This window comes from Aspergillus campestris (assembly GCF_002847485.1).
Source record: "Aspergillus campestris IBT 28561 chromosome Unknown P168scaffold_6, whole genome shotgun sequence".
NCBI lineage: Eukaryota > Fungi > Ascomycota > Eurotiomycetes > Eurotiales > Aspergillaceae > Aspergillus > Aspergillus campestris.
This window is the reverse complement of record NW_020194341.1, coordinates 1,388,664-1,414,920: the sequence shown is the minus strand read 5'-3', so window position 1 is coordinate 1,414,920 and position 26,257 is coordinate 1,388,664. Positions and strand designations below refer to the sequence as shown.

General features: G+C 55.0%; 13 protein-coding genes across 13 annotated transcripts; 9 read left to right on the top strand and 4 right to left on the bottom strand.

The window, feature by feature from the left end:
- Position 1: 1 nt before the first annotated feature.
- On the bottom strand, positions 2-2,396 carry P168DRAFT_290519 (ubiquitin-specific protease UBP1). The gene has a single exon (XM_024837231.1). It carries the CDS (start codon positions 2,298-2,300, stop codon positions 321-323), a length of 1,980 nt encoding a protein of 659 aa, XP_024693057.1. The 5' UTR covers positions 2,301-2,396; the 3' UTR covers positions 2-320.
- A 208-nt stretch (positions 2,397-2,604) lies between these two features.
- Positions 2,605-4,013, top strand: P168DRAFT_311012 (MYG1 family protein). The gene is made up of 2 exons (XM_024839448.1): positions 2,605-2,702; positions 2,756-4,013. Exons 1-2 carry the CDS (start codon positions 2,614-2,616, stop codon positions 3,777-3,779), a joined length of 1,113 nt encoding a protein of 370 aa, XP_024693056.1. The 5' UTR covers positions 2,605-2,613; the 3' UTR covers positions 3,780-4,013.
- A 6-nt stretch (positions 4,014-4,019) lies between these two features.
- P168DRAFT_327404 (argininosuccinate lyase ARG4) lies at positions 4,020-5,641 on the bottom strand. The gene is made up of 2 exons (XM_024841239.1): positions 5,520-5,641; positions 4,020-5,466 (listed from the first exon to the last, which is right to left on the bottom strand). The coding sequence occupies exons 1-2, from the start codon at positions 5,569-5,571 to the stop codon at positions 4,127-4,129; spliced, it is 1,392 nt and encodes a 463-aa protein (XP_024693055.1). The 5' UTR covers positions 5,572-5,641; the 3' UTR covers positions 4,020-4,126.
- A 689-nt stretch (positions 5,642-6,330) lies between these two features.
- P168DRAFT_290515 (NADH kinase POS5) lies at positions 6,331-8,173 on the top strand. The gene is made up of 4 exons (XM_024837230.1): positions 6,331-6,475; positions 6,557-6,723; positions 6,786-6,900; positions 6,951-8,173. The coding sequence occupies exons 2-4, from the start codon at positions 6,579-6,581 to the stop codon at positions 8,017-8,019; spliced, it is 1,329 nt and encodes a 442-aa protein (XP_024693054.1). The 5' UTR covers positions 6,331-6,475; positions 6,557-6,578; the 3' UTR covers positions 8,020-8,173.
- A 309-nt stretch (positions 8,174-8,482) lies between these two features.
- Positions 8,483-10,352, top strand: P168DRAFT_253567 (MFS transporter). The gene is made up of 4 exons (XM_024834379.1): positions 8,483-8,775; positions 8,832-9,818; positions 9,875-10,006; positions 10,064-10,352. The coding sequence occupies exons 1-4, from the start codon at positions 8,663-8,665 to the stop codon at positions 10,278-10,280; spliced, it is 1,449 nt and encodes a 482-aa protein (XP_024693053.1). The 5' UTR covers positions 8,483-8,662; the 3' UTR covers positions 10,281-10,352.
- Positions 10,353-10,636: 284 nt separating this feature from the next.
- Positions 10,637-11,956, bottom strand: P168DRAFT_343981 (glycosyltransferase family 34 protein; the record flags this gene model as incomplete). The annotated part of the gene is made up of 2 exons (XM_024841841.1): positions 11,418-11,956; positions 10,637-11,342 (listed from the first exon to the last, which is right to left on the bottom strand). The coding sequence occupies exons 1-2, from the start codon at positions 11,777-11,779 to the stop codon at positions 10,637-10,639; spliced, it is 1,068 nt and encodes a 355-aa protein (XP_024693052.1). The 5' UTR covers positions 11,780-11,956.
- Positions 11,957-12,705: 749 nt separating this feature from the next.
- P168DRAFT_269406 (DUF3500 domain-containing protein) lies at positions 12,706-14,047 on the top strand (the record flags this gene model as incomplete). The annotated part of the gene is made up of 2 exons (XM_024835140.1): positions 12,706-12,925; positions 12,972-14,047. Exons 1-2 carry the CDS (start codon positions 12,724-12,726, stop codon positions 14,045-14,047), a joined length of 1,278 nt encoding a protein of 425 aa, XP_024693051.1. The 5' UTR covers positions 12,706-12,723.
- Positions 14,048-15,189: 1,142 nt separating this feature from the next.
- Positions 15,190-16,400, top strand: P168DRAFT_297303 (uncharacterized protein; the record flags this gene model as incomplete). Its single annotated transcript, XM_024838167.1, has 4 exons — positions 15,190-15,237; positions 15,378-15,951; positions 16,001-16,277; positions 16,370-16,400. The coding sequence occupies 4 exons, from the start codon at positions 15,190-15,192 to the stop codon at positions 16,398-16,400; spliced, it is 930 nt and encodes a 309-aa protein (XP_024693050.1).
- Positions 16,401-17,090: 690 nt separating this feature from the next.
- Positions 17,091-17,864, top strand: P168DRAFT_304723 (putative DRAP deaminase; the record flags this gene model as incomplete). Its single annotated transcript, XM_024838873.1, has 1 exon — positions 17,091-17,864. Exon 1 carries the CDS (start codon positions 17,193-17,195, stop codon positions 17,862-17,864), a length of 672 nt encoding a protein of 223 aa, XP_024693049.1. The 5' UTR covers positions 17,091-17,192.
- Positions 17,865-18,230: 366 nt separating this feature from the next.
- P168DRAFT_269400 (glutathione synthase) lies at positions 18,231-19,863 on the top strand (the record flags this gene model as incomplete). The annotated part of the gene is made up of 2 exons (XM_024835139.1): positions 18,231-18,580; positions 18,645-19,863. Exons 1-2 carry the CDS (start codon positions 18,288-18,290, stop codon positions 19,861-19,863), a joined length of 1,512 nt encoding a protein of 503 aa, XP_024693048.1. The 5' UTR covers positions 18,231-18,287.
- A 69-nt stretch (positions 19,864-19,932) lies between these two features.
- Positions 19,933-21,045, bottom strand: P168DRAFT_290514 (triose-phosphate isomerase). Its single transcript, XM_024837229.1, has one exon. The coding sequence runs from the start codon at positions 20,925-20,927 to the stop codon at positions 20,091-20,093; it is 837 nt and encodes a 278-aa protein (XP_024693047.1). The 5' UTR covers positions 20,928-21,045; the 3' UTR covers positions 19,933-20,090.
- Positions 21,046-21,227: 182 nt separating this feature from the next.
- On the top strand, positions 21,228-23,087 carry P168DRAFT_269393 (rRNA (cytosine-C5-)-methyltransferase RCM1; the record flags this gene model as incomplete). Its single annotated transcript, XM_024835138.1, has 2 exons — positions 21,228-21,473; positions 21,573-23,087. The coding sequence occupies exons 1-2, from the start codon at positions 21,273-21,275 to the stop codon at positions 23,085-23,087; spliced, it is 1,716 nt and encodes a 571-aa protein (XP_024693046.1). The 5' UTR covers positions 21,228-21,272.
- A 358-nt stretch (positions 23,088-23,445) lies between these two features.
- On the top strand, positions 23,446-25,892 carry P168DRAFT_269390 (transcription factor TFIIIC subunit TFC6; the record flags this gene model as incomplete). The annotated part of the gene is made up of 2 exons (XM_024835137.1): positions 23,446-24,862; positions 24,916-25,892. The coding sequence occupies 2 exons, from the start codon at positions 23,446-23,448 to the stop codon at positions 25,761-25,763; spliced, it is 2,265 nt and encodes a 754-aa protein (XP_024693045.1). The 3' UTR covers positions 25,764-25,892.
- Between the last annotated feature and the right edge of the window lie 365 nt (positions 25,893-26,257).

The following is a 26,257-nucleotide window of genomic DNA, read 5'->3' as shown; positions in this document are numbered from 1 at the left end:
CATCCCAGCAGGTGATAATACATCCAGCTCATTCCATAAGATAGTAATTGAAGGTGCTGTTTGCCCAACTAGAATAATAACAACCCAGCCTCTGCCTAGTAGTCCACACAGAAGATAAGAATAAAATAAAATACAATTCCTAGAAAGGTTCCCCATTAGAGAAAACCAGTAAGGGACGCAGAGCTGTGGTGGCAGCCGCAGCAGCGCAGCAGATAGAAAGTGGGGTATCATGAAGAAGGCAACAAAGCCAACGGAAGAAGAAAAAAAGAGACAAAAAAAGGTGGTGGGTAGTGTGAGGAAATCGAACTCATATAACACGCTCAGTCGACGTCCAAAAAAACAGCCTTGTCCGCGGTCTTTTCCGGTCCAGATACGCTCGTCGCCGGAGAAAACCCCGATATAGAGCCTTCAGTAGCAGTAGACAAGGCGGATGTGTCTTCCGGCGTTGGACAGGTAGAGGCCGACGCGGAGGACTCCGCTTCGGTGAGGTTTGGTTCGGCGTCGGCGTCAAGGGCTGACAGAAGCGCGGGCCGGTCGACCGCTTCGTAGAAGAGCATGAAGACGCCGCCCTGCGACATGACGCTGGCTTCGCTGACCATCTGCACGTCCTCGTCGCTGAGGCGGTACCAGCGTTCGGGCTTGCCCTTGTCGCCGTCGGCTTCGCGGACCGCGTCGGGAACGTGCGCCGGGAAGACGTCCGTGGGGTACTTGCGGTAGCAGATGTAGTGGCCGTTTTCGTGGCGGCCGTAGTGGGTGATGACGGCGCGCAGCTGGTAATACTGTCCGGGGCTGTCACCGGCGCGGTGGGCACGCGGGAGCATCGACTCCCGCGGGTCGGTGTCCCATTTCTCGGCGAGCTGGTCGGCGTCGTCTGTTCCTCGCGCGCCGAGACACCATTCGCCGAGGTTGAGCAGCTGGGGGAAGCGAAGCGCGGCGTAGTTCTTCCGCAGCGCTCCGGTGTCCTCGTCGAAGACGCTCCGGTTGACGTGGATGGCGAGGCATTTGGGGGGCCGTGCGATGACCGCTTGTCTGGACTTGGTCGCGGACACCCGGTTCCTGGGCGGGATGTGGCACTTTTGCGAGAGGGTCTTCTCCGCGAAATCGTTCTCTTGGAGGGCTTTCTCGACGGCCTGTAATCTCTCTTGGGCGGAGGTTTTGACAGGATTGGCGATCTGGGGCGAGTCCGACGTGTCCGGCAGTTTGGCATCTTCCTCGATCTGGTCGAGAAGGTTCTGGAGTTGGTCGCGAGCCCGTAACAGAGTGCATTTGACGCATTCGACCCCTTCGATCGGTTCCAGGTTCATGTAGTCATGGAGACAGTCCTGCACATCGTACTCGAAACTCGCCCCCAACGGCACGGTCAGACAGTTGAACGGGATCAGCGAGAGACCCTCGGTGAACCCGCACTGCATACATCCCACTCTCTGCGCAAGAAGCCCTTCGAGCGGATTTCGAAACACCACCTTCCCCGCCGGCGGGTCCGATGCGTCCGGTTTCCCGCATTGAAGCTCCGCGGTCCCGATGACATGTTCTTGGGGTCCGGCCATCTTCAAGCCAAGGTTACGCGTCTTCCGTCGGGCGGCGCGCTGAATCTCGTAGTCGATCTGATCCACCACCTTCGCGAAGTATTCCTGCGCATCCTGCTGCTGCCAGCTGCTCATCGACTTGAGGTCCGGTGGGGTCCAGAGGCGTTGGTCGGAGCTCGCCACACCGTTCAGCTGCTGGATGATGTCGATGAGCGCCTGGTGGGTGGAAAACGGGCTCTTCGCCCCGAGGAGATCCACGTTCCGTTGAAGGAACGCGGCGAGCGACTGCAGCGAAGCAAGGCTCTGAATGATGCTATTCTGATAGCACGAGTTATCCCAGTTCCCGAGCCCGGGAGGAACGTTATCCTTGCCCCCCAGCAGCGCAGCTCCGATTCCCGACAGAGAACGGGACGAAGGTAGCAAGGAACCGAAAGAAGTATTGTTGATCCCGAGAATCCGCTCCATCGCTTCACTTTTCGCCTGGAAGTTGTTGAAGACGGGTTTCTGGTCGGTCGAACCGGACTGGTTGGTCTTGTTGTCCAGCGCCGCGACAATCCGAGACGGGGTCAGGTAGACCACGATGTCCCACAGCGGACGAAGCCAAGACAGCGAGGGCGACTGGAGAGAGTTCAGAAGAAAATAGATCGCGATAAGAATCGCAACCAGATAGGCGAGGCTTGGGTTGCTCTGCAGATGCTGCACGATGCGATCATAATAAGAGGTACTCGAGGGACTCTGGTTGAGGGTCGCAATCCCCTCTCGGCGAGAGTTCATGGTTCAGGGAGAGCGATGACGAACGACGACATGGAGATGGTAAGAGAAATCCCACGGAGACAGAAGAGATTTCGACCACGAGAGGTAGAATGAAAGTGAGATCTCCGTTTGTCTCGATGGATTCTGCGATGATGCTCTGTTTGGCTCGCTGTTTGTCGCGTTTGCATCTGCCCGCGTCCTCAGGCCAATCAGGCCGCCACGGATGCCCCATGACTAAGGTAGATTGGTCTAACCGCTTTGGGACGGCAGCTTCCCCTCCACCAGATTCAGACTCTGAATGCCTTCAAGATGTCGCCGGACCCCAATCGTTTGAATGCTGAGATTCCGAAATCTGCTCAAAATGGCTGACGAGACTCTCAACAAGAAGCTCAAGACTTCCTCCCCGTTGATCGGGACCCATAAGTACGTCCTACACCCCGCAGCACCAGTGGCCCATTCGCTAACCCCTCCTACAGCGGGCACTTTCACGCCGACGAGGCCCTAGCCGTCTACCTCCTGCGTCTCCTCCCGACCTATTCCTCCTCTCCTCTTCTGCGCTCGCGCGACCCGGCCCAGCTCGAAACATGCCACACGGTCGTCGACGTTGGCGGTGAATACGACGCGGCCAAGAACCGCTTCGACCACCACCAGCGCACCTTCACGACGACCTTCCCCGCGCACAACACGCGGCTGTCGTCCGCCGGCCTGGTCTACATGCACTTCGGCAAGGCGATCATTGCCCAGCACCTGTCGCAGCCGCAGGACAGCCCCGACGTGGCTCTGCTCTACGAAAAGCTGTACACGGACTTCATCGAAGCGATCGACGCCAACGACAACGGCGTGTCGGTCTTCGACCCCGCAGCGGTCTCGGCCGCCGGCCTCGAGAAGCGCTTCAAGGACGGCGGCATCACGATCACGTCCGTGGTCGGCGACATGAACAACCCGGACCCGACGATCGGGCCGAACGAGCCCCAAGACGAGGACAGCCTATTCGGCCGGGCCAGCACCTTCATCGGCAACGTGTTCACGCGCAAGCTGCACCACGCGTGCTCGTCGTGGCTGCCGGCGCGCACGACCGTCGGAGAGGCCTACCGCTCGCGCCACTCGGTGCACCCCTCCGGCGGGATGCTCGTCCTGCCCAAGGGCGGCGTGCCCTGGAAGGAGCACCTCTACAACTTCGAGAAGGAGGAGGGCGCCGGCAAGCCCGAGAACCAGGTGTACTACGTGCTGTACCCGGAGAGCGCCGCCCCGGACGCCAAGTGGCGCGTGCAGTGTGTGTCCGAGAGCGAGAGCAGCTTCGTGTCGCGCAAGCCGTTGCCTGAGAGCTGGCGCGGTGTGCGCGACGCCGACCTGGATGGCGTCCTCGCTGCTGAGGCGGAGAAGACCGGCAAGCCCCGTATCCCTGAGGGAGCCGTGTTCGTCCACGCTAGTGGGTTCATCGGCGGTCACCAGACCAAGGAGGGAGCGTTTGCCATGGCTGCGCGGGGACTGGAGCAGTAACTCATTTACGATGTGATGTCGCATGACGAAGGAAGAGAGAGAAAAAAAAGAATAAATGACGCTTCTTAGATCCCATTGGGATTCATGATGTTATGTCAATCTAGCTAGGCTTCATGTTGGAGCAGTCAATGCCATCTAAGCCATTGGTGTCGGATTCGACCATGGTGACTGATACATGGTAACCACGCCGTACAGAAAAAAAAAACATTCAGCTCTACGCCATAAATAGTGTAGGAAAATCCAACGATAAATATACTTCTTGGTCTATATTTTACTACATATCTCATGACATAAACACCCGAAAAGCCAAAGTGAAAAGTTTCTTTTGCCGAGCACGGGTACGGAATCTACAGCAGCGACCTGAGGACGGAAGTCTGCTCCAGAACCGCCCGACGGCTGGTGCCACCGATGGCGTCCTTGAGCTCGACGGCACGCTCGTAGTCCAGACAAGCCTGGACGTCCTCGTCGAAGCGAGCGTCGATGCCCTTGAGCTGCTCGAACGAGAGCTTGTCCATGGGCACGTTCAAGTCCTCAGCCAGGGCGACGACGCGGCCCGAGATGTGGTGGCCCTCGCGGAAGGGCACGCCCTTGCGGACGAGGTAGTCGGCGAACTCGGTGGCCAGCATCTCGGGGGCGAGAGCGGCGACCATCTTCTCCGGGTTGGCGGTGAGGGTGGAGAGGACGCCGGTGGCGATCTGGATGCTGTCGCCGACGGTCTTGATGTGGTCGAGGAGGGGCTCGACGCTCTCCTGCAGGTCCTTGTTGTAAGTGGTGGGGAGGCCCTTGATGGTGCACATGAGGCCGGCCATCTGGCCGAAGGCGCGGCCGGCCTTGCCGCGGAGCAGCTCCAGGCTGTCGGCGTTCTTCTTCTGGGGCATGAGGGAGGAGCCGGTGGAGTAGGCGTCGGAGAGGCGGACGAAGCCGAACTCCAGGCTGCTGTAGATGATGAGATCCTCGGCCCAGCGAGAGATCTTGAGCATGAAGGAGCTGCCCCACTGCATGGTCTCCATGGCGAAGTCGCGGTCGCCGACGGCGTTCATGGAGTTGTAGAGCAGGCCCTCGAAGCCCAGCTCGGCGGCCATGGCCTCGCGGTCGATGTTGAAGGGGTTGCCGGCGAGGGCGCCGGTGCCGAGCGGGCTGCGGTTGACGCGCTTGGTGACCTCGCGCAGACGCTGCAGCTCGCTGGCGAAGGCGGTGGCGTGGGAGAGCATCCAGTGGCTCCAGCGGACGGGCTGGGCCTTCTGCAGGTGGGTGTAGCCGGGCATGAGGTAGTCGATCTCGGACTCGGCGCGAGCGATGGAGACCTTGATCAGGTCGCAGAGGAAGGCGTCGAGCTTGCGCAGCTCGTCACGCAGCCACAGGCGCATGTCCGTGGCGATCTGCTCGTTGCGCGAGCGGCCGGTGTGCAGCTTGCCGCCGATGTCCTTGCCGATGATCTCGGACAGGCGACGCTCGTTGGCGGTGTGGATGTCCTCGTCGTTCTCCTTGGCGACGAAGGAGTCGGTGCTCCATTCCTCGGCAATCTGCTTGAAGCCGCGCTCGATCTCGGCGAACTCGTGCTCGGAGAGGATGCCGGACTTGGTGTTGGCGCGGGCAAAGGCGACAGAGCCGGCGATATCCTGACGCCAGAGGATGCGATCGTAGGGCAGGGACATGTTATACTGGACCATCAGGGGGTCGAGGCCCTCTACACTCATATCAGTTCTATTGTAGGAGGGGTAGTATTCGGCGGGCACTCACGGGTGAAACGGCCACCCCAGAGCATGTTCTCAGCAACCTTGGGAGCGCTCATTGTGAGGGAGGAGAATTGTATGAGAGGGAACGAGGTACAATTGATTGAACAGATATAGTGTGGAGAGAGAGAAGAAGCTGTCAGTTGAAGCTGTTCCGTCCATGTCATGAAATTTGGTCTGTCCGTCACGCTAACCGGTTTGGGAATCTCGCCATGAGTCATCGTCAGTCTCCATCCTTCTGTTTACACAACAACCATACATGGAGGATTGAAAGAGCGATCATTGAGAGGAGAGTTGTTATTGGGATGATAAATTTATCTTTATGAGGAAGGACTGGATTGACGTGACCGTGTGGTGGACAACGTCGAGGAATGACCCACTATATATAATTGGGATAAGCCCTAGTATAGTACGGAGTAGTATACAAGTATAACTACCGTCCTACACCGTATACAATCGAGATTTAGATTATTCCACGCCCTAGACCTGGTATAGAATAAGCTAGCAGTCTGACTATACCCAGGTCATTGTATATTCCCATAGATTACTATATCTCCGTAGATGAGGTCGTATATCATACCGATGCTATGCTAGAATCCCGGACAATGTAGTCTTTAGATTCACACATCACTGGAATTAGCTATACCATATCAACAGAGTAATTGATCATACAATCCACTGAAACTCTTAAGTCTCCTGTCAACTGGCAAGTTGAAGTCACGGGGAGAGCCTGTTGGACTCCGACTGCAAACCAGACAAACAGCCGATCATTTGATCTTCACGTCTTCACGTCTTCATTTCTTCATTCCTTCTTCAACTTTTCCTCCACTTTCTTTTCTCTTGGTACTGTATTTCATCTGTGGGAGATTCTCAAGTTCAATAATATCTCTGGTCAATAGATGCTGAACGGTCAGACTCAAGCTGTCTTCTCAACCTGACCCAAAATGACGTAGATCGTCCAAGGTGAGCTTATCGCCGATCACCATGCGCTCGTCCGATACACCGTCAAAGCTAATGAGGAGATATCTATCTATATATATACAGTGATCGATTCAAAACTACCCAGATGTTGTCGGCGATCTTGCGACCGCGATGCGCCCGGCTCCCCCGGTCTCCGCCGCGGTGGTCGCGGAACTTTTCCTTATCGCCCTCTCGCTATGAGATTCGCAGCGTGGAATCGCTCCCCGACCGGCTTATCCCCAAATATGAAGGTGTGGAGGATCCAATATGGACGTGAAATGATCGCATGGTCGGCTAACCATGGTGGGTGCAGAAATGCAATCGGGCGATCTGCTCTCCTTACGGTGGCCGGCACCACCGCGGAATATCTTCGTCGTCAAGAAGGATTGCGCCCCCGAGGTGACCGCCTCGTTAGTGGAGTTGGCAAAGTGAGTCGACCGCTCTTCACGCCGCCCAAGATATGTGCTGATCGATCAAGCTATGCGACGTCCACCTATCCCTCGATCTCCATCATTCTAGAACCCCATACCGCCAACGAGGTCCACGCCGATCTGCAGGCACCGGTCTATTCGGCGCCCCAAGACCAATTACCCCCCGCGTTGCACAACAAGGCCGACCTCACCGTGACGCTCGGAGGAGACGGAACGATCCTGCATGCCTCGTCCTTGTTTGCGACCTGTTTCAACGTGCCCCCCGTCCTGTCCTTCAGCATGGGTACGCTGGGATTCTTGAGCGAGTGGAAGTTCGCCGAATACAAACGCGCTTTGCGCGAAGTGTACATGTCTGGGGCCGGGGTCGGCGATCGCGCGTCAGTGCTAGACCCGCAGCCGGCGGCAGCAGGGGATCCACTGGAGCTCGGGTCCGACACCACCGGATGGTCGTCGATCCGGGGCAAGTCCATGGGAGTGAGCCGAGGGGCGCGGATTCTCATGCGCAACCGTTTAAAGGTCGGACTGTTCACCCCGGACGGCCAGCCCGTGCAACAGGACGAGCACTCGGTTCCCATGCGCGGGACCTTGGGCCCGGAGGGGGTCTACGTGATGAACGAGCTGCTCCTGCATCGCGGCAAGGAGCCCCATTTGGCCGTGGTGGACGTCTACGTCGGCGGCCGGTTCCTCACCGAGGCGGTGGCTGACGGGATCATCATCTCCACCCCGACGGGCAGTACGGCCTACAGCCTGAGCAGCGGGGGCAGCATCGTGCATCCCCTGGTGCCCTCCGTCCTCCTCACCCCCATCTGCGCCCGGAGCCTCAGTTTCCGACCACTGGTGCTCCCCGCCAGCACGCCCATCACGCTGCGACTGAGCGAGAAGAACCGCGGCCGGGAACTGGAGGTCAGCATCGACGGGGTCAACATCGGCCGTGGGATGGCCGTCGGCATGGAGGCCCGGGTGTGGAATGAGGAGATGCGCCACGGGAAGAACGAATGGCAGGGAGGTGTGCCCTGTGTGATGCGTAGGATCACCGGGGGCGAGGCGCACGACGGTTGGGTGGGAGGACTCAACGGACTCCTCAAGTTCAACCATCCATTTGGTGAAGAGCGTTGATTGTATACCAGACATGCATGGGTTATCGTGTGGCCTGTAGTCTGACACAAAGCCATACACGTATATTCCACTAGGCTGATTTCAAGCCTAACAAGAAATGTATATGAAAATAGCGCCTATAGCTAGCTATCCAGTATTAAGAATTGACTTCTTGGATCATCTATACCGAAGTGAGCTCTATCGCGCAATACAACACGTAGAGCTGAATCCGTACAATTACCAGAACCAGGTCACTGTCCTTCATCTATTTGATTAAATCAGGACACTCCATTTCCTAATCTATCTACTTACATACACTCCATATCCTCAACCCGCGGTGACACAGTTAGTGGTACGACCTCTCCGACTCCGACAACTCTGACATCATGACACCCTCCAGCGTCTAAACCAACCCCCCACCAAAGCGCCCAGTGCCAGAAATGAAATGCTCCCCCAAACAACCGACGAACCCCAAATGCCGGATGTGGAACAACAGTCGGAAAAGGCCTCGTCTCCGGCCCCTTCGTCCGCGGGCGCAACCAACAACGAGAATCGCGAACTGTCCGACACAGAGCTGATCCGCATCGAAACCCACAAATCCCAACAACGCGCGACTGTCGGCTCGACGACGGGCAAACCGTGTCCTCGTGAGAAATGGCTGGTCATGGGTGGGGGGAAGCCCATTCCTGCGGGGATGGAGAAGCCTGACGATTATATTGTTGAGTTTGATGGATCGCATGATCCGATACATCCGTTCAATTGGAAATTGAAGAAGAAGTGAGACAAGCCCAGATGGATAATGAAAGAAAAAGAAACAAGTTGACCGTTCATAGACTGACCACCGGAATCAACATCTCCATCGCTACCTTCACAGCCGCATTCACCAGCGGCATCTTCGCCCCCGGGATCACCGACGCGAGCCGCGAATTCGGCGTCGGCAGGGAAGTAGGCGTGCTGGGGACAACACTCTTCGTCCTCGGATTCGCCTCAGGGCCGCTCCTATGGGCACCGGCGTCAGAGCTGGTCGGACGACGCTGGCCCCTCACGATCGGCATCTTCGGCGAGAGCATCTTCACCATCGCGGCAGCCGTCTCCAAGGACATCCAGACGCTGACCATCTGCCGATTCTTCGCGGGGGTCTTCGGCGCCAGCCAGGTGACGGTCGTGCCGGCAGTCTTCTCTGACATGTTCGACGACACGCACCGCGGGGTCGCCCTGATGGTGTACTCGCTGACGGTGTTCGTGGGGCCGTTCGCAGCGCCCTTCATCGGCGGGTTCATCGTGGACAGCAGCCTGTCCTGGCGATGGGTACTGTACATTGCATCCTTCATGGGGTTCGCCAGCACGGCACTATATCTGCTCTTCGTGTCCGAGACCTATCCACCAGCCATCCTCAGCCAAAAGGCAGCGACGCTGCGCCGACAGACGCACATCTGGGCGATCCACGCGAAGCAGGACGAGGTGGAGATCGACGTGCGCGAGCTCATCCACAACAACTTCACGCGGCCGCTGCGCATGCTCGTCCAGGAGCCCATCCTGCTCTTCGTGTCGCTGTACATGTCGTTCATCTACGGGATTGTCTACGCCTTGCTGGAAGCCTACCCGTACGTCTTCCAACACGTCTACGGCATGAACCAGGGCCAGGCGGGACTGACCTTCTTCGGCCTGATCATCGGTCTTGTTTGCTCTGTGTCGTTTATGGTCTGGCAGCACCGATATTATGTCCGGAAGTTGGTGGCGAACAACCACCGTGGGGTCCCCGAATGGCGTCTGCCGCCTACTGTCGTCGGGGCGCCGGTGTTCACCGTGGGGCTGTTCTGGTGTGTTTTCCTTCTCTAAACCGACATCAACTAAATCATCAATCTGACGAGAACAGGTTCGGCTGGACAGGCTTCACGCCCTCCATCCACTGGATGTCCCCCACAGCATCGGGGGTGTTGATCGGCTTTGGATTGCTTTGCATCTTCCAGCCGTGTTTCAACTATCTAGTAGACACATACTTGACACTGTAATCCTCCTCCCCTTGTCTCCTCCCTCTTTATGTCTTCCACTGATGAAACAAAAGAGTCGCCTCCACAATCGCCGCAAATATGATGCTCCGATCCGCCATAGCAGCAGGCTTCCCACTCTTCTCGAAGCAAATGTTCGCCAATCTGGGCATACAATGGGCGGGGACGTTACTGGGGTGCTTGGCTGCCGCTATGGTGCCAATTCCTGTTTTGCTTACGGTTTATGGGCCTTGGATACGGGGGAAGAGTAGGATGATTCGTCATGGTGGTTAGAACTGATGATATGGTATGTGTGGTTAGTGGAGACTGGCTGTTGGTTTTTTTTTTTTTTTTTTTTTTTTTTTTTTCAATCTTTTTTTCAATCTTTTGTTCTAGCGATTGTTTAGCTTGTATAGCTGATAGCACTGCGTTTGTTGCGTCTGCATCTGGAATCTAAAAAGGCGTCTATTGTATTATTCCCTATATAGATAGGTGGGTTATATAGGCGAGATTGCATTCAGTAAGGCAATAAAGATCCAAACGAAGGAAAAAGTTAAAGATATACGTGACCACACACAAAACACAACTATCTATCTATACATGAAGGTAGAGGCACCCGCCCACAATAGATCAACACCAGAGAAACAAAATCAAATCAAGTCCAAAACAGACTTCAGATCCTGCAACCGCTGAACCAACAACTCCGTATTGTCCGCCTCCTGCTGCATCACCTTCTTCAGCTCACGCACGGCAGCCTCCATCGGCGCCTTGCTCTTATCCGTCGACAGACGATTAAACCTATGCTCAGCAATACTGATCGCCTGTTTCGCCTCACGGATGCGGTCCCAAAACGCCACCGTCCCATTATAGTACTCCGTCTCCTCAAACGGCACCTCCCAGCTAAGCGGCGAGCGCTCAACAATATCCAACCAGTTCGACATATGAACCCAGCGCTGGTCCCCCAAGCCAGGGAAGTGCACGAGGAGGTTCCCGCGCTTGCCCTCGTAGGCGTGCTGCCACTCGTAGGCGTTGATCCAGGTCCGGGGCAGGAACACCGCGCCGTCGGCGTAGCCCGTGCCGTTGAGCCCGCCGTTGGAATTCCTCAGCACGCGCGCCATGGCTTCTTGGTCGTCGGAGCGGCCGAGGTCGGCGTCGGGTTTGTAGAGCGGGTAGCCGAGCGCCTCGATGAGGAAGTTGATGGTCCAGGGGTGGATGTGCAGGAACATGATGCCTGTGTTGAGGCCGTTGTGATCCCGCGTTGCGACGAGGTGTACGTCTTCGCTGATGTCGTAGGGCGGGAGGAAGGCTTCGAGGGGGACGGCGCCGTTGATGAGGATTGAGTCGGCATCGACCCACCTATGATATCTTTGGTTAGACTCTCTCACATTCTGTGATCAAACTCATGGAATGAGACCGGGATAATATGCATACATCAACCATTCCACCCGCTCAGACGGTGGCTTCGCCATCTCCTGGATCACCAGCGACACCAGATAACTCGGTTTATTCCAGAACCCGACAGAGATGTCCTGGCGCAAGACATGCATGGGATACCCCCAGCGTCTGGCATGGCGGTCATGGGAGTCGATCGCTCGTTCGTACAGGGGGTTTGGCTTCCCATACAGCATGGTCGCTTTGGCGAGGCGCCGCGAGTAGTATCTCTCGGGGTCTTCCGCAGGGCGCCATGTTGGCCGTTCCTGTCCGGTAAACACCCACAGGGTGCATATCAGAAGTGAACAGAGGAGGATCACGACCAGAGGCCGTCGTTGGTAGGTCTGGCGCATGACAAACATGTTGTTCCGACGTTGAGGGAATGACGCATCCCTGGTTGATGCTTCTATTGTATTCTTTAAGTGGCGCGGATGTAGGACATGTTCCTATTCCCAGCGTTGCATCTGTCTAATCTTGTCTGTTCGAGGATCCACTGGTCTATAGCCTTGTTTGGTGACATTGGGACTATCTCGTCTCGCCGCATCCGGGGGTTTCCGTTTGCGGGTTGGTTAACGGGATATTTTAATCTTGACATTCCTGATAGATGTCAAACAGTGAATGTCTTCCTGTCATGATAAGCCCCTTCCCGAGTAACCAAGGATGATGCTACGTCTTCCTGTAGCGAGGTAGATACTTCGTCGGCTCTGTGTCCAGACATTCTGAACCCATATTCCATCGAAGGCCATGATTTTTCCATGGTGGGAGATCCCGTGGACGACTCGGCCTGTACACCGTGTTGATTCGGCATCATGACTGTTTCTGTCATAAATTCATAGATCAGTTGAGAGGATTTGTTCAAAGTATGGAAGGTTCTTTGCCCTCATATTTGTATCGACGGCCATGATGTGCATAGTTAGACCATATGTATGCATGACTAATAATACAATATACATAAATCATGTGATTTGTGGTGGTAGCCTCAGGCGTCTCTTGGATTCACTCAAACATTTAGAAATAAAAAGGAGACAGAGGAAGAAGAATACTCAAACCATGATTGGGATCTCATTGCCTGGCTACAGCTAATTCGATCCAGAAACCGTTCCTTGTCGGTCGGTCGACGGTCCCATGTTTCCCACCGGATAACCGTCTGCCGCTCCCCACAGCCAACCCCAATCTGTGGAGACGTGTGGAGAGGCTGTCCATGCATACATTGGCATGATTTGCGGAGTCCAGATAAGAATGGCTCCTTGTCTGGTTAGAATCCTGACAATATATTGTCCTCGACCATATTCGAGTTATACGCCAGATGACACACACCACACCCACAGGCGAATATCGCCAATACCTGCCGGACTTGGGCCTGAAACGGTTCCAGGTGATGCGCACCCAGGATGCCCACGAATACGCGCATGATTTCAAGACCCTCGCCGTCCCGCCCTGGTTGCATGCGCTGTACATGCACTGGCTGGAGCTGCTACAGGAGCCATTCAAGGGCGTCACCGTCGATGGTATGTGTTTCTCTGACCACGGCTTTCAACGCTGACGTCGCTGCAGGGAATGTCCGACCAGGCTTGTTCACCCTCCAAGACGAGGGCATCCCGATGCAGGAGATCGTCGACGCGGTACATGCTGTGGAGGCAACCCTGGACGACAAGCAGCAGCAACGACTGCACTACCACATTGACTCCCCCGAATGGCGCACATGGTCGAACCCTGAGTTCCTCCTGAGCGACAAAGGCCTCCGGCTAGACGAGGTGTCGACGGGGACCCGCGGCGCCGTGATGAAGGTGCTACAGGCGACACTATCACCAGAAGGTTACGACAAGGCGGTCAAGGCGATGCGCATCAACCACTTTCTCGGCGAGCTGGTAGAGTCGCCGCGGGTGATGAACGAATTCAGCTACAATTTTGTCATCTTCGGCCGACCGTCGACGACGCGACCATGGGGCTGGTCTTTCTACGGCCACCACCTCTGTTTGAATGTATTCCTGTACCGCGGGCAGTTGGTCGCGTCGCCCTGGTTTACAGGCGCCGAGCCCAACGAAATTGACAGCGGACCGCACGCTGGCACGAGGATCTTGCAGGTCGAGGAGTCTCTGGGACTCCAGCTGATGCAGTCACTAAGCCCCCCACTGCAGGAACATGCCCGTGTGTACAAGCAAGTGCACGACCCCGCAATGCCACCGGGCCGCTGGAACCGCGACGACCAACGCCATCTCTGCGGCGCCTACCGGGACAACCGGGTCGTTCCGTACGAGGGGATTACCGTGTCCACATTCTCCGAACAACAGAAGACCCTCCTATACGACATCCTCGAGCAATACCTGCTGTACTTGCCGGCACGGGCGCGCCAGATGAAGATCGACCACATCCGGCAGTACGAGGCCGAGACGCACTTCTGCTGGATCGGTGAGTTTGGGAACAATGATCCTTTTTACTACCGTATCCAGAGCCCTGTGATCCTAGCCGAGTTTGACCACCACTCGGGAGTGTTTCTCAACAACGAGGAGCCGAAGAAGTTCCACATCCACACGCTTCTGCGCACGCCCAACGCTGGCGACTATGGGAGTGCGTTGCGGCCGCTGATTCCGGCGACCGAGGGACTGAATGGAACGGAGATTAAGTGGTAGAAGCCATCTAGTTAGAGATTGCAATGGCAGGTTCATATCTTGTCATAGCATACTACACCTACTGGCAATTCCAACGTGATTTTCGCATACTGGCACTTCCGTGTTGACTACAGAACGATTCGTCGAACAAAAGTAAATAAAAAACAAAACACCGCTTCAATACAGGAAGCAACCGAAATTGTGTATTTAAATTAGTATAGTAAGTCCCGACAGAAAGTTGTTGATGGAGCTGTTGGCACCCCACTGTTACATGGTTAAGACCTTCGGACTCACAAAGACACCCCTGATGGGATTCGGGAACAGATTGATGCAGAGCAGCAACAGCTACTTGGAAAACAGCACATAATTCTCATCATACTGCAAGCCAGTTGGTTCGTCCACCGATCAAATTCAACTTTCTGCCAACGCCATCTCCTCAGGGCCCACAGCTATTTAAGATAAGCTCACCAACTGGTTCTCCCCTTCTCTTGCCGTATCGAGCCCCTGCTCTTGCTGGTGTAATCATAATCCCAGATCTACTACTAGATAAAGCAGTGATGGAGCATAGCGACTGGCGATTATCACAAGTGGACACGCAGATATGTGATATGTCGCCTTAACAAATGACCCAGATCTCAGGCAGATACGCAAGGGCCAAGTCCCGAATTCCTCTGTCAATCAGGGCGTGATCATTGGCGTAGCCCGTCGTTGTATCGAAGAGATCTTAAAATAGTCGGATAAGTACGAGCCTGCTCGTTGAATAGTAGAGTCTACGAGAGATCCTGGCATCTCTACACAGCACGTGTATGTATTTCCCAGCAGCATTCCTAATACATTCGGTTCAACCATCGGTGCTCTTACATTGATCTAGTATAACTGTCCAGAAGTACTGGCAGCAGCACACGTTATCGAACTAATTAACGCGAAACACGAACCGCGCTGGATATGAAGGGATGCATCGATGACCACGTAGATGATGCGAGACTGTCTACACCAGCGCCAATTAAAGATCGCCACACCTCAGTTGTTGGAGAAGGAGAATCGACTTAAAGACATAAGCCACCTCTAGATTCTTCTTCGTTTACCCCCGCTTTCACTTTCTTTCCCTTCTCCCACCAACCAAGATAGCATCCGTTGTAGGGAAACGGCACCGATCAACCGTCATGGAGCAGCCAACTCACGTCATCGATCCAGACGGCGAAGTGATGATAGTACTACGGAATGCAGATTCTCATTTTGCAGAACTGAATGATAATCTCCAGGATACAGCTACAGAGTCAATCCACCCTGAAGCGTTGCCAAAGCCGACATTTAAGAAGAGCAAGAAGGGGGAAAAAAAAAAAAAAAAAAGAAAAAACAAGTGCCAGATCCTCTGAAACCAAAATCAGTGCCAATAGAAGAGCCTGCCGTGACTGAAGCGCCTACTGGAACTGGGGTTGATGAGCAGCCAGAGGATGATTGCCCCCGCATTCAAGTCTCGGCAAAGCATCTAATTCTTGCCTCCCCGGTTTTCAAAAAGATACTCACTGGTGGCTGGAAGGAAAGTGTTACCTATCTGCAAAAAGGGTCAGTCGAAATTACTGCAGAGAGCTGGGATATCGAAGCACTCTTGATTCTACTTCGCATCATCCACTGCCAATATCACCATATACCGCCAAAGCTTACCCTTGAGGCGCTCGCGAAGGTTGCTGTTCTAGCCGAATATTACGACTGCAGGGAAACTGTTCGCTTTTTGGGGCAGATATGGATCAAAGCCCTGGAGGAGGTCATTCCCTCTACATATTGCCGAGATTTGATCCTGTGGCTATGGGTTTCCTGGTTTTTCCAGCTCCCTTCCCAGTTCAAACAAGCTACCTCAACTGTCATGTCACGGTGTAACAAATGGGTTGATAACCTGGGGCTTCCAATCCCCAATAATGTCATCAGTAAGGACAAGAGAACCTTCAACAATGCTTGATTAATAATGGGAAACAGGATCGATGGATGACCGCAGACAGGGAGCTATCACTGACTTAGTTCTCCGACTCCATGAGACCCGTGAGAAGTTTCTGAGTGGCAGCCGAGGCTGTGGCTATGAATGTAGCTCAATTATGTATGGAACTCTTACAAAGCAAATGCAGTCGAATGCTCTGCTTTGGCCGAGGCCTGAGGTTCCTTTCCTCGATTTGAACTATATATCTCTCGTGCAAAGAGTCTTATCGTTCAAATCGCCAGGATGGTACGATGGATCGTATGGCGACTACCAGCACTTGTGCGTTGACTCATCCTTCAAATCGCTCTTTGGCCAGTTGAACGATATCATTGAAGGTCTTGAGTTAGATAGCCTTATTCATGGATCGACAGGGTAATCTCCAATATCACCTTGCCAAGATAAAGGGCGTCCCTGTCAGTCACTTTCTTGCTGGCCTAGCAGAGATATTAGTAAAATGAGAGACATCCTGTCGTTTAGGCGGACTTGTGCTAAAACCACTTGAATTACTCAGCCTCTCCTCGCCCTCGGTCTTCTCGCTATACAATGAAAAGGGTTGGTCTCCTTCGCATAAAAAGTCAAAGCTAGCGTATCTGGCAAGAGCCCTGCTAATATTGTACTTTGACACATCTATGCTGGTTCTATCTAATCAGAGATCTGCCAGCTCGTTCAGATATAATGTTGACTTTATGAGAAGATAGCCATAAAGCGCTTCGAATATGAAGATTGTACTGATCTGCCAGCGGCCAACACCAACTAGGGGAGCTCTTGCCCTGCTGAACGACTCAAAGTGTGAGCAGATGGAATAAACCGATCTTTTTGCTGCACTTGGCAAGATTCGCTATTGGGTCATATTAAGTCCATGATAGATTCAAGCATAGATAGAGCGAGCCTTGGCGCCATTATCACACTCAATAGGGATGCATGAGATTTGGGCTGGGACTGGAGAAGATGGCGACGGAGGGTTGTTTGGAAGCGTGAAGTCACGAATCTAAGCCAGTTGGTATGTATAGTTCATTTATTATATCAATCCCCAGGAACTCCCGGGCCGATATAACTCTATACTAGGTAATTCCCCATACGTCATCGGTCGGACTACCCCATTTCCCGCCGTCCACGAAATAAACACCCACTCACCTCCACAACTCTACAACTTGCAAGACAAGACTCCAACTCCACAACACCATATTTTTCGAAATGGCCTCCCCCCACCACAAATACCTCCAATCGTGCCTCGCCCTAGCCGAGAAATCCCCTCCGCGCCCCACCAACTTCCGCGTCGGCGCCATTCTCGTCTCGCGCAAAGCCCAAGACGACCTCTACTACGAAGATGACCGCGTTCTCTCAACCGGCTACACAATGGAACTAGAAGGCAACACGCACGCCGAACAATGCTGTCTGTCCAAGTACGCCGCGGCGCAGGGCGTGCCCGACGATCGCATCGCAGAGGTCCTGCCGTCCGAGGCTGGCCGCCAGCTCGTGATGTACGTGACGATGGAGCCGTGCGGGAAGCGGTTATCAGGAAACCAACCCTGCGTGCAGCGCATTGTCGACACGCGACGGGGGGATCGCCGAGGGGTCGAAAAGGTGTATTTTGGGGTCAAGGAGCCTGAGACGTTTGTGGGGGCGTCGGAGACTTGTCGGCGGTTGACGGATGCGGGGATCCAGTGGCGGGTGGTGCAGGGTCTCGAGAAGAATATTCTGTCTGTTGCGACGGCGGGGCATGAGAACAGCGAGGAGGAGGTCCGGGCTGCGTTGGATAAGGTCGAGACGAGGTTGGATGATGTTAGTGAGGACGAGCGGGAGAGACAGCGGCGGGTGCCGAGGAATCCGAAGAAGCGGATGGTGGAGGTGGATTTGTTGGGATGATTTCTCTGTTATTTCTGATTATTGTCTCGGTATCTTATTTGAGTCGTGGATGCGACTTGTTTATAGAGGGGTTGGCTTGGTGGGGTCATACAGTTGAGATACTGACTGAGTCGAGCGACAAGTATATGCAGATACCCGACGGTAGAACACCTTATTCCGCATCTTACCCAGAACCAAAAAAAAAAACCACCAAACAATCTTAAAAGATATCAAGAATCAAGATATCCATCGCATCCTGACGTTGTCGCGCTGAGATGCGGCCTGAGGCCGCGACCGATGCAAACAGCACAAAGGAAACAAACAGGGCAGCTTATCGTGCTGATAAAGCAGCCCCTCCATCCTCGCGTTATTTCCGCTTTTCGAGATCGCGCATTCTTTCTTGCCAACTGCTACTTAATAATAATATAATATTCGCTACAAATCATGGGGTCGGCTTATGCAGATTATCCTCCTTCGCTGGACTCTGCACAACAGGATTTCCTCGTGCAGAAGATCAAGGATTGGTCCGCCCAGAATGGGTTGATGATTCGCCCGGGTCATATCTCCAAGGACGTGGATCCGAACGGAGTCCTGGCGACCAATGCCCCTGTGACGGTCTTCCCCAGTCCCTTTCCCCGGTCGTGTTTCGAGCAGGCGCAGGGACTTCAGACGCTTTACAACAAACTGTATGCAGAAATCACTTGCGACGTGGAATGGTTGAGCAAGATCATGGCGGAGTAAGTAAACAGGGTGTCCCTTTCCTCCCGAGAGATGAGGGGCTGAGATATCTGTGATCGACAGCTTGATAGAGGTGGACGACTTTGTCTCCCGTCTGTGGAAGGTACACCAGGCGGTAGACAAGGAAGGATATGCGCAGACCCTCTCGCTGGGCCTCTACCGGTCCGACTACATGCCTCACGCGGGCCCGTCCGGCCTATCTTTGAAACAGATTGAATTCAACACCATCTCCTCGTCATTCGGGGGCTTGTCAACCCGTGTGGCAGCACTCCATACTGAACTCCTGAACTCGCCGGGCTATCCTTCTCACCCTCTCCTGGATTCGAATAAACCTCCCGTCAATACGGCGGTGCAAACCCTGGCTGCCGGGCTGGCAGCAGGGCACACTGCTTACGGGCCGTCCAAGTCTACCCCGGCTCTGCCAAAATGTATTCTATTTGTCATCCAGGACGGCGAACGGAATATCTTCGACCAGCTGGCCTTATCAGAGCAACTTGAACGGGTTCACGAGATCCCCGTGTTCCGTCTGCTGCGGTCTGAGATCTTGGAACACACGTCGATCCCCGCTTCTAACCCCTCCCGCCCTCTGGTCTATACCCCGCCATACGCAAAGGATGCACCGTATGAGGTGTCCACGGTGTATCTGCGGTGTTTCTACGCTCCCACGGACTACGTCTCGGAACGCGATTGGGAAGCCCGAACCCACCTGGAGCGCTCCGCAGCGATTAAATGCCCCACTGTGCTGAACCAGCTCGCTGGCTGCAAGATCGTCCAACAGGTTCTGGCAAGCACCGAGCCCGACCACCTGAAATCGTTCCTCTCCGAGACCGATCCCGCAGTGATTCAAAGCCTCCGAGATACATTCGCGCCGCAGTACGACCTGAACGGACGGGGCAGAGAGCTCGCTTTGAACCCCGTCACCGCCGCAAACCACGTCCTCAAGCCCCAGCGGGAAGGCGGCGGAAACAACATCTACAAGACCGATATCCCCGACTTCCTGCGATCCATTCCTGAGAGCGAGTGGAAACGGTGGATCCTGATGGAGCTGATCACGCCCCCGGACGCCAAGAACGTGGCGCTCCGCAGCGATGGTGAAGTCCTGAGCGGCAACGTCATCTCGGAGCTGGGCATCTACGGAACGATTCTGTGGGACCAGAAAAGCCGGGGTCAGATCCTGCACAACGAGGAGGGTGGGTGGCTGCTGCGGACCAAGGCTAAGGATGTCAACGAAGGAGGTGTTGCGACTGGGTTTTCTAGTCTAGACGGTATTATACTGTTTTGAGCATATTGATAGATCGGTATACTACTTTTTGTGTAGGGCGACATGCCCGTCCGCAAATAGATACGGCATAGACTACTATCAGATTCCAGATCGATCAATTGGTTTGTCGATGTAATGCTCCCACGACTATCATTAACTGTCATATTCCAGTAAATCAACAACCCTCGCGTCCTTTTATCGCTCTCGAATACTATGCAAACCACTATCTATATACGAAACTCCCAAACCTAAAGCGTCTCTTCGACCTCCCGCACCACCTTCCGCACGCCCTCCACCTCATGAGCAAACCGACCCAAGAACATCCCATCGACAGCCTTACCCAAGCCACCAGGACCCCACAACCCAGGGCCCGCACTACCACCATACAAGATCCGCACATCCCCTTTACGCTGACCCACCACGGCCTTGATGCCCTCCACAACAGCAGCAATGTGATCCACACCAGCCGGCTTCGGCTGGCCGATCGCCCAAACAGGTTCATACGCAAAGATAACAGGAGCGTCATCGGGAATCGCACGCAGCACGGCCCTCACCTGCACTGCACACTCCTCCACCGCCAACCCCACAGCCGCAGACGCGACCGCCCCAGGAGCCGTCACCTCCCCGATACAAACAAGCGGCACCATACCCTGTGCGCACGCCGCGGCAGCCTTCTTCGCCGCCTGCTCGTCCGTCTCGCCGAAGATAGCACGACGCTCAGCATGGCCCAACTCGACGATAGAGACGCCCATTTCGTGGAGAGCCTGCGGGGAGACCTCACCCGTGTATGCGCCCTGGGGCTCCCAGAAGCAGTCCTGGGCGCCGAGCAGGAAGGGCGGGGGCTGGGAGGGGTCTTGGGGCTGGGAGGCGTTGTATTTCTGGATGATCTCGTTGCAGGGGTAGATGGTTAGGAAGTCCGGGATGAGAGCTAGGAGGAGCTTGGTGCGGTTTGCGGGCCGCACGATGTCGTTTTGTGGGGCGAGCAGCCCCTGTAGGTATTCGATGGTGCGGGTGGGGTTGAAGTACATCTTGAGAGAGATGATGAGGAGGTTTTTGGGGAGGACGGGGTAGGTGATGGAGGACATTTTGGTGGGTGGCTCTGTTGGGCAATTGTAGATTCTTTGTCTTTTCTGAATTGGAACTGAAGGAATCATTGAAGACAGGAACCTGGATGGATCTGCAGAAGATGAAGATGAAGCGGTCAAACAACGCATACAAACGCGACCGAAAGCGGAGTGCGGGGGCAGATAAGATTGCGGCCTGGATTGCGGGGGTTTGTTTGTGTGGTTTGTTGACAGGCTGACCGCACTGCTCACCGCCTTTGAATATTCGTTTTTTTTCCACTTTTTTTATCCTCACTGAACAACCTTGCGACTTATTGCCAAGTACATTACAATCTTGGTTTGCCATGTCCTTATAGCCTGATTACCATGTCTCTCTACTACGATGCTGTCTCGATCTTGACCGCGCCCGCCTCCACCGGTGGTTCTTTCAAATCGCGCATCTACAACGCGCGCAATATAAAGGCATCCCCAGCGCAGATCTATGCGCTGGTCATCGAGGCTTCAAAGTGGGATATTCTCCTTAAGGAGGTCATTGAGAATGCCGGGATTCTGAGCTTAGAGCCGAAGGTAAATATTCTCCACGTTCGGTCTCGCGAAGACCCAGCCGGAGCACTGTCGGGCCGGCCCTCAAAGTGGTTATCGCTGACTGACCAAGTGGACTACTAGTTAACTCCGTTGCTTGCACTACTCCTGGTACACGATCACCTGATAGCGAAGAAAGGAATCGCGGCTCCAGCGAACCATGCCCTTCGACAGGCCGTGGAGAGACACAAGGCAAGGCTGAGGGCGGAGTTCACCAAGGCCCGCGTGAGGCGTGGATGCGCCTCGGTCGAGACGCTGAAGGATGCGGTCCGGAAAGAGAAGATCGCCTCTCTTGGGCCGCAGGCTGCCGCTGCAGCAATCTATCCGCGCTGGGTACGGGTCAATAATATTCAGTCCACTGTGGAACAGCAGTTGGCGACGACGTTTGCCGGGTATCAGCGGGTCGAGGCGCTGTCGCAGCTCGTAGGAGACGACAATGATAGCGCTCAGGATCAAGGGAAACGTCCAGGGCTAGGTGACAAACAGCAGCGGAGGTTTCGTTTGGACCCGCACATCCCAGATCTTCTCGCCATTGCACCCGGGATGGACTTCACCTCCTCCCAGGCGTACAAGAACGGCGAGATCATCCTCCAAGACAAGGCGTCTTGCTTTCCGGCCTACCTATTGTTAGGCGATGACGGATCTTGGCAGGGAAACATGATCGATGGGTGCGCAGCGCCGGGTAACAAGACAACCCATATGGCTTCGTTGTTAGCTAAACAGTCTGCCGGGAACCGCATCTTTTCCATCGATGCTTCACCAGCTCGGGCGAAGACCCTGCATAAAATGGTCACTGCGGCCCATGCCAATTCCACCGTGACGGTTCTCGCAGGCCAGGATTTCCTCGCATTGGACCCTGATGACTCCCGGTTCGCCGATGTCACCCGGTTACTGCTCGATCCGAGTTGTTCAGGCAGCGGGATCATTGGCCGTGATGACGTTCCCAAGCTCGTCCTTCCCGGGACTACCACATCGTCCGACAAATCTAAATCACGTAATCAGGGCAAAAAGCGCAAGCGCCGTCATGATGACGAGGCAGACACTTCGAGCGACTCCCCTGCAGATTCGACAATCACCCTATCCACCAGCGACGAGAATGAGCTCGCAAGTTCGCATCTTGACCCCGAGCGTCTGAACAAATTGTCCAATCTGCAGGCCCGGATCGTGGAGCATGCGCTCGAGTTCCCAGCAGCCACCCACATCACGTACAGCACGTGCTCCATCCACATGACCGAGAATGAGAGCGTCGTGTCTCGTGTGCTCGCCTCTGACGTAGCGAAGCGACGCGGATGGAGGGTTATGAGACGAGATGAGCAGCCTGCTGGCTTGAGAAAGTGGCGCCATCGGGGGATCAAAACGGAGCCGATTGAAAACGATAATGGTTCCAGCCAGCCGAGTCCCAGCATCGACCTTTCCGATGAGGATCTGGAGGGCTGCTTGCGTTGCTGGCCCGGGGACGACGAGGGATTGGGCGGGTTCTTCGTCGCAGGATTCGTCCGTGATGGGAGCGTGGACGACTGGTCTGGTATGGGTCATGAATCGGATGGCTTAGACGATGAGGAAGGAGATAGCGATTCGTTCGAAGGCTTTTCTGATTGAGAAGCCCCCTCCACCGCGTCCATAGACATAATCAACGAGCCATTCTTTCCATCGTATCACACTTTCCATTATCAGTAAAGCAAGTAGATCGACAACTGGCGTAGGGCTTCCTGACGCACGCGGAGCGGAAACCCACCGCGCGCTAGCATCCTAGAACGGCCTAGTACAAGACAAACACGGCAAACAGCGAGCGGAAATACATGGAGCTCTCGATCTCCGCGCCGTCTGGTGCGAATTCGTCTCTACCATATGAACCCGATGAGACTCTCATACTACGTGCCTTGACTGAAAGGTGTACAGAAATGTGTTAACCTCAGTTTATCCCACATATACCGAACGCAGACCTCCGGTAATCGTCATGTCGCGTGCGCGCAGGTCCACCCGCCGTTCAGGCGCGACAGCTAAATACACCGACGACCCCTTCGAACTAGCCGGGATCACCGTATCGGACGAAGAAGAAGGGGGAAAGGGAAAGAAAACAGATTCTACGCGACAAAAGGGCAAGGGGAAAGCGGCGGCGGTCGTCCCCGAGCATTCATCGGGCGAAGAGTTCGAAGCGGAGAACGACGTCGATGCGGAGGACGACGAAGAAGGCGACTATGTCGATGACGGTACGGACTCCGCCAACGAAGACAATGGGGATGAAGACGTGGCGTTCTCTGATGAGGGCGAATCGGTCGCCAAGGTCCAGAAAGGGACTCCAAGGTCACAGCCGCGACTTCTCAAGCAACGCCGGCCGGACGGTACCCTCGTGCAGAAGCCGGAGGATCTTCACACCCGGGGTACTTGGAATCCGCTGGAACATGTGGGGAAGGCGGTACATCTGCGTGTGACGTTTGGCAGCGACCGCAAGGACCTGCTGTCAATTGTGTATGTGAGGGACCGATGGGCGGGCGGTATCGATTCGACGCTTCCTTCGCGGGCCACGCTCAACGGCGCAGCGTCTCAGCCGGATTATGAGTACGGGTCGACCTGCGGGGCGGAGCCGGATGCTGTGCGGAGAGAAATGACCAGGGGCTGGGATTGGTACTACAGCGCGGCTGTGGGCGCGCGGTTTCGCAAGCGACAGCGACTGGAGAGCGTCGCGGAGGAGGAGGCTCGTCAGGTGTACATACCGCAGGTGAAGGACAAGAAGCATACTGTGCTCATGGGACCAGCGGATGACCAGACGGTTTTCGAGCTTGCTCAACACGACGTGGTCGACTTTGGTGAAGCCTGGGAAGAGGAGATGGGCCTGAAAGACTCTTCTACACGCGAAAAGAAGCCGGGTAGCAAGTCCTCTCCCGCCGCAGAGCCAAAGCAGTCGCGGCGGAAAAAGCGACAGGGCTGGATGATTAACTTTGGGCAGAAGGTGCAATGTATGGCCTGGGCTCCTAACCAAGGTGGCCTCACACAGTATCTGGCTGTGGTGGTTCCGATCTCCAAAGAGCAAAAAGATCGCTACCCAGATCCTATGAAGGACCAAGCTGCAGCCTCGTTCCGTCCCTCACCTCCCTACTCATGCGCCCTACAGATATGGGCTTTCAAGGCGGAACGGTCTGATTCTCTCACTAAAACTCTGGATATGAAGTTCAAGCCCCGGCTGCGGTTGGCCCTCTGCACAGACTGGGGGGATCTCCGGCGGATAGCCTGGTGTCCAATGGCTCGCGAGACGCGAGACGAGGATGACGAGGAACCACTCAAAAACATTGGACTTCTAGCCGGTGTTTGGAGCGATGGCTATGTTCGAGTGATTGATGTCAAACTGGGCCGTGACCCTAGTAAGGCAGAATTCTGTAAGACCGCTCTACTCCTGGCAGTTCTATACACACCATTAATCTCGAAACAGACAAAGCCCACTCCCCTGTGTTCGAAGCGAAACCACCTTCGACCGTCTGCACATGCGTAACTTGGCTATCACCGAGTGACATCGCCGTCGGCTGTGCCAACGGTTTCGTCGCTATATGGAGCATTGCCCCAACAGCAAACTCCCCACAAAACCCTCTACCCTACTTCTACCAACCGATCCACTCGACGTACGTCCTCAATGTTGCCTCGGCCTACCCAACAAGCCCCCATCTACTATCGACAACGTCCATGGATGGCGAGACCCGCCTATCCTCAATCATCGACTATCAAACAGACATGGTAGCAACGCACCGCATGCGCGCCGGATCGTCCCACCTCACCTACTCCCCACTCCTGCACTCATTCATCTCCAGCGACGAGAACGACTTCGCGCGCCTCCTCGCTATCCGCCGCTTCTACACGACCTCAGCCGTCGCCCGGCTGCCAAGCACCGTATCAGCCCTAGCACCCAGCAGCACCTGGCACCCGAGTCTACTCTTCGGCTGCACATCCGGATCCGTCATTGCCACCAACCCCCTGCGCCGTCTCCTACACAGCAAGGAAAAGCAATGGCAGCAGACGTGGTTCACGCACGAGTGGGCCAAAGCGACAGAGGCAGACAGCTCCGGCGTCAGCCGGTTCTACGACGGATACCGCGCCGAGAGCGTGAGTCTCCTGCGCAACATGATTGGCGATCGCAAGATGGTCAACGGTGTCATGGTCATTACTATCTTCGATGAGGAAACCCATGTCACTGCTGTGTCGTGGAACCCGAACCAGACGTGTGCGGGATGGGCTAGCGCCGCGCTGGGATGCGGGTTGGTAAGAGTCGAGGATTTGGCCATTTAACTTACGATATGACGGGGTGAATGGATATTTGCTCCATTGATCAATGCGCACCTCAGAGCAACAGCATGCCAGATCTTGAAAGTCCAGGCTCACGGCCTCAATCAATGGTGTTTCGCTCGATACACTCATAGTTCTCTACTGGAGGTAGTGATCACAAGAGCGGACGGGTCCAGGGATCAATGCTTATATAGTGTATGATTCTACACTTAAGTGCTAATCACCGGTGCATCATGGCTCCTGAGGCCTCTGGGACAGTGAAACCTTTCGAATTCTCACTGTGATTGCCCAAGGCAACACATCCCGTGTCTGGGAATGACAGAAATGTCAGCAACTACTTCGATTCTACTTGAGATAGAACAGACAGGGTCAGTAATGGAGGTCTGTTCGAGACAGACATACACACGCCACCCATGCGGAACTCGACAGTCAGCTGCAAAACAGCAGATATCTTGATAATTCCCTTACATCGATGTTTCCTGGATAAGCGTTCTCCG